This window comes from Hakea prostrata, chromosome 1 (assembly GCF_041222555.1).
Source record: "Hakea prostrata isolate BN-2017 chromosome 1, UWA_Hpros_2, whole genome shotgun sequence".
Classification (NCBI taxonomy): Eukaryota; Viridiplantae; Streptophyta; class Magnoliopsida; order Proteales; family Proteaceae; genus Hakea; species Hakea prostrata.
This window is the reverse complement of record NC_142600.1, coordinates 26,072,667-26,085,269: the sequence shown is the minus strand read 5'-3', so window position 1 is coordinate 26,085,269 and position 12,603 is coordinate 26,072,667. Positions and strand designations below refer to the sequence as shown.

The window sequence follows — 12,603 nt, the reverse complement described above, 5'->3', positions numbered from 1 at the left end:
TGTTAATGCTGTTTAGTTTCAGTTTCAGACATTTAGTGTTTGAAAACTCCATTGATGTTTTGATTGTTTTCTATGTGGGTCCTAAGTCCTAACTTAATGAGATTGGAATACGAAGTCATAGCCAAGATTGAAAATGCCAAGTGGTTTTTCATTTATGTCATCTATTCTTTAACGTTAAACTTCCCTCCCTCTCTTTTTCTTTGACTAATTAACTCTATTGCTCAAATCCCTTGTTATGGGAAGGTGGAAAGACAAGGTGGGTTATGGGTAATCCTTCTCTAAAAAGAGGCTGGATTATTTGTGTATATGGACCCCCTAGAGGAAAAGACAAAATGCCATATTGACAATAGCTATCTGAATTTTTGGGAGAACATCACAGATCCTTGCATTGGGGGTTTTAAAAGAGATGGTCCAGCCCATTTGTACAATTTACAATTAATCTAAGGATGCAAACATGGAAAACAGCTTTGAAGATTTACTCTACTAGGTTGTCTATATTTTCTTCTATGTAAAATGGATATTGGTTCAATCAATTGGAATGTTTATTGGATCTGTTAGCCAAACCAAATCCAAACTATTAGTCCAAACCGTTAGTCAACCCAAACCCAAACCAAACCGCACCGAAACCGTTATCTTTTAAATGGGCTGGTTTGGGCTGGGGGTTTTTCAGCCCGAAACAGCTCCAAGCCGCACCGTTGACACCCCTAATTCAGGGTGTGAAGTTTTGGTGAAATTGGCGGGTTTGTCTCTTGGCAAACCCTGGCAAACCCGGGAACCGACAATTTTCAGATTTTGACTCCTCGTTTTAGGGGTAAATGATGAGAATTGACAAGTTTGAATTATTTTTTTATGAATTATTTCATGCAAATTCTCTTCCTTAGTCACAATTAGCATGTTAAAAACATACAATTCTTTTGTAATTTAAATGGTTTCCATAAAGTATTTCATTTATATTCTCCTCCTTAATCACATTTGACACATCTTTTAAGGTCTAATTTGTTGGATATAATTGATAAAATTGTCCATTGATTTTGCAGATTTTGTTACAAATTATCTTTTTAATTTGAATTATTTTTATAAATTATTCCATGTAAATTCACCTATCTAACCACATTTGGCATGTTGCCTTTTGAGGCTTGAATTAATGGGACATAATTGGTAAGATTGTTGATCTTGAAAATTTTGCCATAGAATACAGCACATTCACAAAAATCACGCAGAAAGTTCACAACCAAACACATTAGAAATTGCTAAGATATCTATATGAAATTGATTGAAATCCCCAAGTTGTTGATTTGAAATTTTGCCAAGGCGAGAAACGCCAAAACTTGTGAATATCTTATGAAATTGATAAATCGGTTGATTTGGCAATTTTTGGTGAGATATAGCTGATAATTTGTTGGTTTTGGTTTCGGTCAAAGTAAAAATTTGCTAGTTTCCGACTGGATCCGGATCATCTTCCCATCGGCTTCCTGACCACAAAAACATAGTGGGGCCCATGGGTGAAAAAATAAAAAAAATTTATTTATTTTTTTCAAAAAGTGTTTTTCACCGTGGGCCCCACTGTTTTTGTGGGGAAGCCGTGGGGATGCTCCCTGTCGGGGGAACTGATCCCGATTCTTGGCAAATTGGTTGAAATTCACCGAAATGTTTTATCCTTGGTACATTACATTATTTATGGGAAGATGTATTCCAGTTCCAAGTAACAATGGATGGTGAACTATCTGATGGCTATTTAAGATGGGTCATTATTGAAGGCTGTAGAGAAAGGGCAGACTCATGTTTGGTTGTCAGGAGATGATTTTCGAAGGTTATGGTTGCCTTCCAACTGTTAATCTCTAGGGTTGCTCTTTTGTTTCTTCCAAAAAAATTTGAATTATTTTGAATGCCTTTGGTTAGGACCTTAAACATTTGGGTTGAGTCCAAGAAATTGCTCTGGATTGCGACTTCAACTGATTGAGGCATGTTTAGGTTCCTCAAACCATCTGAAAGGATCCTTGCCCACTCTGGTAGCAGAAATCATTTATTTTTGAACCAGTTTATGCTGCACACCAAGGGCGTTGCCCTACAGGTGAAAGTTGGGGAATTTTTGTGTGAAAATTTTCAGGCGAGAAAGAGCAAAGCGAGGAGGGAGATCCAGAGACGTTGTAGCATAACTCTTTCCTAGAAGTGTCTTCCTTAGCTCTCAACCTCCTTAGGCATGGCAGAAAAGTTCTTCACTGGCTAGCAACAAAGGAACTCTTGTAGTGCTGTATGAGATTAGATTTCCAAGCCCCATATCCGAGTGTATTATATAGAATCCCACAAGAAGTTTCCCTGTTTTTGCTTACTGCTCTGGTCTTGAATTGGATCAAAATCTGATACGTAGATCCTGTGACCTGAAACACTCCGATGAAATTTCATTTAGGGTATCCAGACATTGAGTCAGAAAACCAGAGAGAATTAAATCAGGGAATTCTAAAATAAACTGAAAAAAAAAAAAAAAAAGTGACTAGCAAACAAGTCTTAAATATAATAACAAAGTATGAAACTTGAGAGCAAGAATAGCACATCTGCAAGAAGTAGGATTAGTCTGACCTTGTAGTTTCTGATCGAGATAGAGAGAAAAACGTTGCAGAAGTAGTTCTTCAAATCCACAAAACCAAATCAGAAAATTGGAATGTTGACTTAGGGCTCTGTGACCCGACATCATTTTCTGTTACTCTAATTTGCTAATCATGTGAATGATTATACGGATTTTTGCATTAATTAATAAATTATTTCACTTTGATGCGTCTAAAGATTGTTCAAATTTTTGGAAATCTACAAAACCAACATCAGATGTGGGTTGCTTGGGGACCTCCTCCTGTTAAATTAATGAGACTCAGCGTTCCACGTCCGAGCTTAGTTAAAAGATTAATGGAGAACAATACTAAAACTGGTTGCTCAATCTATGTAGACTTTAGCTTTAATTAAAAGATTAGTTCAATGGTAGGAAACGACTTAGGGTTTATTCCTTCTAACCTTTGTGTTGTTCTTCAATTTGTATAGACTTTAATCTTATCTTTAGCTGTTCGATCTTAGGATTTAATTCCTTTAATCTCAGTCAATTACAATTTACCGTATCCTAAGCAAGCAAGTCACAGATGCAATTAACCTGGACATATTTGAATGCGTTTAAACTCCTAGTCCAAAAGGGTAATACCGTCCTTTTTTTTATCGCTGACGTGACTGACGTCTATAGATGTAGCTAACATGTACCGTTGCCTCGTTTCGTTCTTTTTTGTCGTCCAGATTCGTGTTTCCTCCTTTTTCGTCTGAAAATATATAAGGCCGTTTAGTTTTGTTTTCTAAGCTTCAGTGATCCCCGAGGATAGAACAGGCGTAAAAGCAGAGATGGTGGGTTCATGCATGGTAAGCTCAGAAATCACAACTCTTGTTTTGATTGGATTAGACTGCTTCAGTGATGGTTGTTCTGGTTCTATATTGCTTTAAAGATTCAAAGACCATTCATTGGTAATGTTCGATAAATCCTATGAAAGTCTAGATACTTTCGAGGTTCTTTTTGTATCTCCTTGTTTTCATGGAATTGTAAAACCGTAAGGGAAATTTACGGATTGAATTCGTAGGCTTCCGGTGGGTTTCTTCTTTAGTTTCTCTCCCTCGCCACATTGGCAAAAAAACGATTCCTTTCCGTTGAAGCCCGTTTTCATGGATTTGTAAAACCGTAAGGGAAATCCTATGACTATTTGTTGCAACTATTTGCTCTCATATCGAAACTTTCTGGTTCTTAGCTTTTGCATAGAATAATTAGCGACTTAAATTGTGGGATTGAATTTCTCTTGTGGAAGGTTATTGATGGGTTTTCTGAAAGTATCGGAAAAATTAAGTTGCAAAACTTAACTCCCTTGAATCAGAGGAAGTGATACTGATAAATATTTCCACCTGAGGAAGTCTGTCGATTCTGTTTATTGGGATTTGTTAATTTTTGACACCCCTCTCTTTCCCTTTCCCTTTCCCTTCCCCTTCCCCTTCTGAAGGCTGCTTTGTTTTAGGATTATTAGCTAGATGTAGATGGATAAATATCAAAATATTGGATGCAACAATCATGCTAGTTTAACCGGTCAAAATTCTAGTCCATCACAACTAACTCATGTAAGACCCCATACTTAGTAAGGGGAGTAAGTCTGGAATCCCATACAGACTTCTATTATTGAATTCATCCAATTCATATACAATTGCAGATTATCAACCACTAAAAGACCGCTCTGAGAACTTTAAGTTAGCTCCCAAAAGTAATGCACCCACCTGTTCTTAAAACGGGAACTGGTCATCGGTCATACCTTATCTTGAATCTGTGCTGACATCAAGTTGATTTTTGGGAAGGATCCAATAATAGAAGCATATGGGTAAGGATTTTAATCCAGTCTGTGATGTAAGGAAGCTATAGTGGCTAGGCTAGTTGGGACAAGGGAAGTAGATGTGATGAACCGTTGACTCCAGTCCAGTATTTAGAAAGGGAGAGAAGGTCTGATTAATCAGGAGCAGCAATAGCAACAGTAGCATCGACTGGGCCTTCAAGCATCCAAAATATGCTAAAGTATAAACAGAGTGATGCTTGGAGACAAAGTCCCTCCCTCTGATAAAAGATGAGATGAGGAATGATAAAAGTTATCTCAGTGTCAGTGTTGGCCCAGCAAAGTGCTTTCACCCCCGGTGTTCTTTCTGCATTTCACCACTTCTGTTGGTGGAGTCAAGTTGCCAACAGAGTCACTTAATTGTGTGACCGCACATAAGCAACTTATTTCCACTACTAGTAGCTAGACAAATTCAAAATGTCTATGTCTGCTACTTCGCTGAATCTCTAGGTCTTTCTTGACATGTTTCAAGTTTCAAGTCAATCTGGTTTGTTTCACCATCTCAGGGATCGCCTCCTTCAGAAAGGAGACAGAATAGTTTCTCCCCCCTTGAAATATTATAGATATTCAGTTATGAATCAGTCTTGGATTCTGTAAATTCTTGGTTGTGGTTGAGGGATAAAACCAAGTTGTTTGACTCTTTTCTTTTGTCAATGTGCTGGGGAAATAATAAGGAATTGAGTTCCTCTCAACTCCACAGCCTCTCAGAGGCAGGGGTGGACCTCACCCCTGGCAAGTCGACGGGCAGGGTTAGGGAGGCCATTTCGCCCCTTCCATTTTGTGGTAGGAGGGAGTTGGGATGAACAAGGAGTAAAAGAGAAGCCACACTTGAAAATATGAGCCATTCAATTTTCTAGGTGAAAACTTAATATGTTGACTTTCTAAAATCTTTTGCATGACTTCAACTCCAAATGCAAGAAAATATAAATTTGTCCTTTTGGTTTCTTTTTTTGGTTTCTTTTTTTATATACATGGCCAGCATATTACATCGTTAATTCTATTTCAATAATATTTTGCATCAAGTTGAGTGATAAAAGGGTGGTTAGCTTTGGTTGAAGGGTCTTTAACTTTAGTTTTAAACAAATCTCTTACTTATTGCTAGTCTACTGTAATCTAGAAAGCTTGAGTTGCTGAATTTAAAGGGGTTAAGTTGAGCTTACTTGCAATTTCAAGGCACATATTGGTTCATATAGTGATAGTTCATCAAAGCCTTTGACATATCATGCATGCAAGCTATAAATATTCAGCTCTGCTGAAACAGTAAGGAGGCATCTATAATGGATTTTTTTTAAGGTAGTAGATGTAATTGATTGCAAATACAAGGGGTCTATATGTAATTTTCCCTTCTTTTTTATATCCATGGCCGACATATTACATTGTTAATTCTATTTCAATGATATTTTGCATCAAGATGAGTGATAAAGGGTGGTTAGCTTTGGTTGAGGGGTCTTCAACTTTAGTTTTAAACAAATCTCCTACTTATTGGCGGTCTACTGTAGTCTAAAAAGCTTGAGTTAATAAATTTAAAGGGGTTAAGTTGATTGAGCTTGCTTGCAATTTCACGGCACATATTGGTACATATAGTGATGTTCATCAAAGCCTTTGACATATCATGCAGGCTACATATAGAGGTTTCTTAGGGACTAAAATGATCTGCACATTCTCTTACGACTTGCACAATTTTGGTATCCTTCTTTTGTACATGCAATCTGCAGTTTATTGACAGGAAAACTATCCCTTACCATAAGCATGCATGAACGAAGCTTCCAAAGCTGATGACATGAGATTTTTTTATTGAATTTATGTCCCTTGCTCTCAAGGAAGTTGTAGAATAACTATAAAAAGTTTTTTCACTGAAAATATCAACCTCCCAGGATGGTAGGGAGGAAATAATTAAAGCATGGTACATGGATGATAGCGATGAGGACCAGAGACTCCCCCATCACCGAGATCCCAAGGAGTTTGTCTCATTGGACCAACTTGCAGGTACATGCCGTGGAGAAAAAATAGAGAGGCAAAGCTGGTAAATAATTAACACATGAATCTCTGAACTTATTTGTTAACCTTGCAGAACTTGGTGTCCTCAGCTGGCGTTTAGATGCAGACAATTATGAAACTGATGTGGAATTGAAGAAGATCCGTGATGCTCGTGGATATTCCTATATGGTTTGTATGGTTTGCCTTATCAACCCATATGAATCATTTTGCTAGAGTTTGTTTGTATGGACAAATAAGCCTTTCGTGATAGAAATTTTAATATTATGTGGTTGTTTTGCTTTAGGATTTCATAAAGATGTCCCCAGAAAAGCTACCAAATTATGAGGAAAAGATTAAAAGCTTCTTTGAAGAACATCTTCACACTGATGAGGAAATCCGATATTGTGTGGCAGGAAGTGGTAGAGTTATTCACCCTTTTTGGTTTTGAGTTAGGTAATCAGGCCATTTTATTCCTATTTTGTGTTGAAGGTTACTTTGATGTGAGGGACCTAAATGACCTCTGGATCCGCATATGGGTCAAGAAGGGGGCTATGATTGTCTTACCAGCCGGAATCTATCACCGCTTCACTTTGGATAGCAACAACTACATCGAGGTAGAAATTTCAGTTTGCTTCGTTAGTTCCATAAGTCATGTATGAAAATGGGTACTTTGCTTCTATTTTTGGGTTTCACATATAAATAGGGTAAGAAAATGAAATGGGATATTAGGTCTGACACAGATGCCAAAACGATTGCAACTTTGTCCGCCCATATAAATTGAAAAAACAGAATGTATGAGGAGTGGAAATCTCATGGCTCAAAGGAGGCAATTTTTGTGGGGGGGGGGGGGGGGGTAAGGGGCAAAAGAAAGAGGATAAAAAACACTAGGCTTTCATTGGATTTGTCTCTATAACACTTTCCCAGATCACCCAGATGAGTAGGAAATCTCATATACTGAAACCCCTTGCAAATGGAAGCATTGTGTGGTAAAAAGTGGTTAGTATTTTATGGCTTTTCTGTGCTTTTCCTCTTCGATGTAGTTATTTCGTTTTCTTTTGTTGAACTTGAACGGTTGAATCCCGATAGTAGGTTGTCGAGGTGATGTGGAGCCTGAAGTCTAATTGCTTAGGTAATAAAGACAACAGACCAAACTCAGGTTTTAGGCCAGAACCTGTGTTCATCCACTATTCTGGTTCTGATCCTATGCTAGCCAGGTTCAGGTTGGCCTGTGAATAGTTTGATTTGGTCTGTGCATTGCAAGTATGAGATGTCTAGAAGATTTTCTGTGGTCTTAGATTATCTGCTGGAAAATATTGACTTAAATATCTTTTGATCTACCAGAATATCTGTTGACATGTTTTCCTAGTAGCTGCTGCTTTCTGTAATTGTGATTGTTCCTTGGTACAGAAGTAGGGATTTTTTTTCTTTTCTTTGGGGCCAAAGATTGAAGAATACAGAACTAGGGATCTCATGGGTATGCAATGCTGATGTTTCTTAATGTTATGTTTTTATAGGCAATGCGGCTTTTTGTGGGAGATCCAGTGTGGACTCCTTTTAATCGTCCTCATGATCATCTTCCAGCCAGGTAAATGATCTTGTGCATCCTGCTCTCTGTCTATTGTTGTCCTAATTCCTTGTGTGGATTTCAAGCGGTTTCAACCATGTTCTGAGGAGAAGGGTTTGTATCTCACATGCAGGACAGAGTATATTGAAACTTTTGTTAAGAAGGATTTCTCAAATGAAGCTGTTGATGCTGCTGCCTAAAAGCTTATTTTCACATCTTACACCTCAGAAAATGGTTTGACACTTCATATATAGTTTTGTATGCTTTACCTTTTTGTAAACAGATACAATCTAAAATAAATAAAAATATATGACAGAAGTGAAGTTCTTATCCACTCAATTTTGACCTCTCTATCTTATTACAAGTGAAGCCAAGACAAGGTGCTTGAAGTTTATGTAGTTACCCAATACATGGGTGGTGCTCTTGGGTGATGGCTAGGCTAATGAACAGAAGACAGGAGACACACACAGACGCGGACACGGACGCATAGAGCAACATAAGGCTACAAGTTCTTGAGAAGAAAAGAAGCCTAATGAGTTAATGAGCCTCAAGGGCTGGTGCATGCATGACCATCCTCTGCTCCATCAAATTCTTGACGTAGTTTTTCCTCGCCGGATGCTCCTCCTGTGGGCGGTTGAACGGAGTCCACACTGGCTCTCCCACGAACAACCGCATCAACTGTCCCCCACAACCACCAGCACCAGCACCACCACCACCGTGCCATCGTCGCCGTCGTCAATGTTATCAACCGTGAAAATCTCATTAGCGAAGAGTAGGATTTAAAATCTTCTGACGCAATTCAGATATACCTTCATACACATACATACCTTGACGTAGTCACCAGTGTCGAGGGTGAAGCGATGGTAAATCCCGGCGGGCAAAACGATCATGTCACCCTCCTTGATCCAGATGCGAATCCAACGGTCATCTTTGTCTCTCACATCGAAGTACCCACTGCCTTCCAAGCAGTAACGTATCTCTTCGTTATCGTGGATATGCTCTGTGTAGAAGTTCTTCAGCTTCTCCTCGTAATTCTCAATTTTCTCAGGGCACAAATCAAGCAAATCCTGCATTTTTACATAAGTTATTCTAAACAAGCGGAGACCAGTCGAGAGTAAAAAAAAAAGAACCCGACGAACCATATAGTTGTAGCCCCTGCTTTCTCTAATATTTCGCAGCTCCTCATCGTTCTCGTAGTTCTTTGGGTTCAAACGCCAGTACAAGACTCCCAATTCTGCACAGCTCCAATTCAATCAGATTCTAACTTTGGAGGTTTATTAAGGAAGGAAAAGGATCAGCTCTTACCTTGTAGCTTGTCCATGGACACAAACTCTGGTGGGTTGCGATGAAGAGGAAGTCTTTGATTCTCGCCGCTCTCCTCCATGTACCAAGCCTGATGATTTTACCAAACATCACAAAAAAAAGAACCCAATTTGATTTTCTGGTACTAAATTGAGATGAAAACTGCAAAAGTCGAAAGGCAAGCTCACCTCAATCGCCATTTCGCTTCTCAATTCGTGGTAGTTCTCTCAGGTATCAAGCTTTGAACACTCACAACTCGCAAACTTACCTCACAGTCCCACAGCGGGATATCCCCTCACTGTGCTTGCCCCTAAAATACAGAATCGGGTGTTTGGAATCTGGAATTTTCCATTTTGCTAACTGGTATTTTGTGCTCCCACGTGGACGGTTGGATTATCTGATGATAGTGTGTGGTGATCTTTTTAATATTTTGATTTATTTTTAAATTTTAATTTTAATTTTAATTTTTTTTGTTAAAAGAGGGTCACACATAAAATATCAGGCTTTTAATTCTGAACTTTAAAAGAGCACAAATGGATTCCATCCCAAGCAAACTTCAAAGTGGCAACTCAGAGACCGAATGCATGAAATGGGGGCAATCGAAAATGGCTGGTGGAGAGGTTGCAAGAGTTCTTCTCACTTGCTGAGATTAAAGCTATCAAGAAGATTAAATTGGGAGTGAACCACAGGGAGGATAAAGAAATCTGAGGAGGATCTAGCAATGGGACTTTTGCAATGGGACTTTTTCAATTAAGGCAGCTTACCATCTCTTAACAAATGTGAGGGAATGGAAGAAGAAAGTGGAAGCATGGTCTTCTCACATCTCTACATGGGAATTGATCCCAACCTATATATGGAAGTTGGTGTGGAATAGCAGGGTATTACCTAAAATAGTCTGCAAAATACTCTCTTTAGGGTTGAGAGTAGAACTTCAGTGCAACTTATTTTTGGCGAGTAGAATGGTTTGGTCCATTTCTGATCCTTGGCTTTTGGATTTATGTAATGTGGATGCAGGGTGTTTTTCTCGCCCTCTTTCTCAATCGAATTAATTTTTACCCCAAAAAAATTAATAATAAATTGTGAACCTTAAAATGAGTATCACTGATTTCAAAGAAAACCTCTATAGTAAATGCTTTCATGTAAGGAAAACGAAAACCTGAATGTGAAGATGCAAAAATTTCTTGGTACCCGGCCCCTGGAATATTTTGTGGGGGTCTTTTATCCTCAGTCTTTAACCTTTCTTGGGTGCATTCGGCTTGAATTATGCATGCCTTCGGTGCTATATTACTACCAGTAATTAAGCAAGCACTCCTCGTTGCCATTGATAAAACACTTCCCAAGAGTGATTATCCAGAGCGATAATCTACTCACAGTCTCTCTTTTGAATGATTCTATTGCAGAACCCCTTGCAGGATTAGAATTATATATCATTTAGGATTGCAAGTTTCTCGCTTCCCAACTAGATTGGATCAATTTATCTGATTTTCTATGGGAAGCTAATGCTGCTGCAGATTGGCTAGCCTTTTAGCAGTAACAATGGCTACAGTTGTGGGGAGAGAGCATATGGTCGGAAACCAAAATCTGGGTATTCACCTTTTGCAACCTGTATCAAGCAGTTGAGTTTTAATTGGGTAGAACATAAATTTTTTTAGAGACAAAGCAAATAAAGCTAAATTGATTGAGAAGCGAGATTTCACCAATGCCACACCAAATTGATTGAGAACCCCTTGATAAAAATATTTGGTCTCAATCCTTACCACTTCTAATTCACCATTAAGGTAAGAAACAAGGAGAGCAATGCTACTTATGTTGATTTAGAAATTGGAAATTTTGATAGACTTGCCATATTAGAATCAAATTAGCCTCGTGAAAATTCCAGTGGGGCTACAGTGAAAATAGAACAAAACATCATAACTTCAGACAAGAGAGAGGGAGAGAGAAGGGAGAGGTTGCTGCTTCAGTTTAGTTTCTTCGAATCCGCTCTTCTATGGCGTCAATAATCCTTTGGTTAATGACTTCTTGAGGTGGTGGTGGACGTGGATGTCGGAAGCACTCGATCACCTTAAAGACACAGTTAAAGACAGGCCGGCAACGTAAGATGATGAACCCAATCTGTCCAATTACAACCCCAGCAAATGTAGCAATAGTTACAGGCTCCATGCCTTTATCTTGACTGTGATGGAGATTTATCAAATGAGTTAAGACTTCGATTCTATCCAGAATCCTATATACAAATTGCCTGGAAAGATGAGTTTTGTAGTGAGATATGAAAGAGTTCGGGGGAAGGCAGCAATGAGGAAGTGCTTTTATTGAATTAACAGGAGTTTTGCAGTTCCCTTAGAGTTTAAAATGTGTGGCTACATAAGCAAATCTATAACAATCTTTAACTATTTCAGTTTTGTTAGAGGATTTTAATTGATGATAAAATAGCAGTGTAAGTTATGTTTGTCTTTAGGGGATTTAAATTGGGCATAAAGTTGCAGTCAGTTATATCTTGCCTGGTGAGTTCTACTCTTTAGCAGGGATGTAAATTGATAAGTAAATTAAGCTCATTTGCATGTGTGTTTGGTGAATGTAAACCGTTGATAAGTAAATTAAGCTCATTTGCATGTGTTTAATTTTTTAGTATTGGTGGAATATAAATCCATAAAAATTTGACGAATTTTGGGGGTGTGCAAATGTATAGTTTTTTTTACCATCCGGATTTCCCTCCCATAAGCAGATCTTATTGTTAATGATCCCATTGATTAGTTTTTACAACTTGACAATTATGAATCCAGTGTTCAATCCGTCATGCACACAGCCTTTAATGCCCATTGTTAGTAACTTGACAATTATGAAGTGCGGCGAAGAGCGCGCTTTTAAAGAGTCTATCAGTAAAGTGGTTTTGCAAAATTGGTTTTGTCTATTAGTAAAAACTTATCTATTTTCTTCTTGGTTTTGCAAAACTCAATTCTGTAATTTTAGTTTCCTAATTAGTTTGGGGCATTTTAGTAATTGTCAAGACAAGATAGGTGGGTAGCATCTCATTTAGGAATGGACTTATGCTTGGTCATCTCCACCTTAGAGATTTAAATATCTCAAAATCACATGGGTAAAGGGAGTTGGGTTTTTGGTTGCTAGCATTACTTGTGCCTACTATATGTATAGCTAAGCGTCTATTGAGAGAACGTAGAATGTGATGTACAACACTAGTCAAGACTCATACGTCGTTGACATAATACTATTAGATAATGGATCTCGAATGAAATCATGACACTTGACTATGTAAGGTCAAAAGGAAATGATTGCAGATCCGTTGACCAAAGGTTGAATCGAGATCAAGTTAAACAAACATCAAGAGGAATTGGTCTTAAGCCCATG

General features: G+C 38.3%; 2 protein-coding genes across 2 annotated transcripts; one reads left to right on the top strand and one right to left on the bottom strand.

Moving 5' to 3' along the window:
* Positions 1–3,263: 3,263 nt before the first annotated feature.
* On the top strand, positions 3,264–8,248 carry LOC149028488 (acireductone dioxygenase 2-like). The gene is made up of 7 exons (XM_089137075.1): positions 3,264–3,393; positions 6,272–6,383; positions 6,469–6,563; positions 6,679–6,793; positions 6,864–6,988; positions 7,889–7,959; positions 8,072–8,248. The coding sequence occupies exons 1-7, from the start codon at positions 3,376–3,378 to the stop codon at positions 8,136–8,138; spliced, it is 603 nt and encodes a 200-aa protein (XP_088993201.1). The 5' UTR covers positions 3,264–3,375; the 3' UTR covers positions 8,139–8,248.
* Positions 8,249–9,561, bottom strand: ARD4 (RmlC-like cupins superfamily protein). Its single transcript, XM_089137086.1, has 5 exons — positions 9,429–9,561; positions 9,244–9,331; positions 9,078–9,172; positions 8,766–9,005; positions 8,249–8,616 (listed from the first exon to the last, which is right to left on the bottom strand). Exons 1-5 carry the CDS (start codon positions 9,438–9,440, stop codon positions 8,476–8,478), a joined length of 576 nt encoding a protein of 191 aa, XP_088993212.1. The 5' UTR covers positions 9,441–9,561; the 3' UTR covers positions 8,249–8,475.
* Positions 9,562–12,603: the final 3,042 nt, after the last annotated feature.

Coding starts and splice junctions, on each gene's coding strand:
- LOC149028488 (XM_089137075.1), top strand. Junction 6,384..6,468: donor CTCATTGGACCAACTTGCAG/GTACATGCCGTG, acceptor TTAACCTTGCAG/AACTTGGTGTCCTCAGCTGG. Junction 7,960..8,071: donor CATGATCATCTTCCAGCCAG/GTAAATGATCTT, acceptor TCTCACATGCAG/GACAGAGTATATTGAAACTT.
- ARD4 (XM_089137086.1), bottom strand. Junction 9,173..9,243: donor GTCCATGGACAAGCTACAAG/GTAAGAGCTGAT, acceptor GGAGCTGTGCAG/AATTGGGAGTCTTGTACTGG. Junction 8,617..8,765: donor ACACTGGTGACTACGTCAAG/GTATGTATGTGT, acceptor TGTGGGGGACAG/TTGATGCGGTTGTTCGTGGG.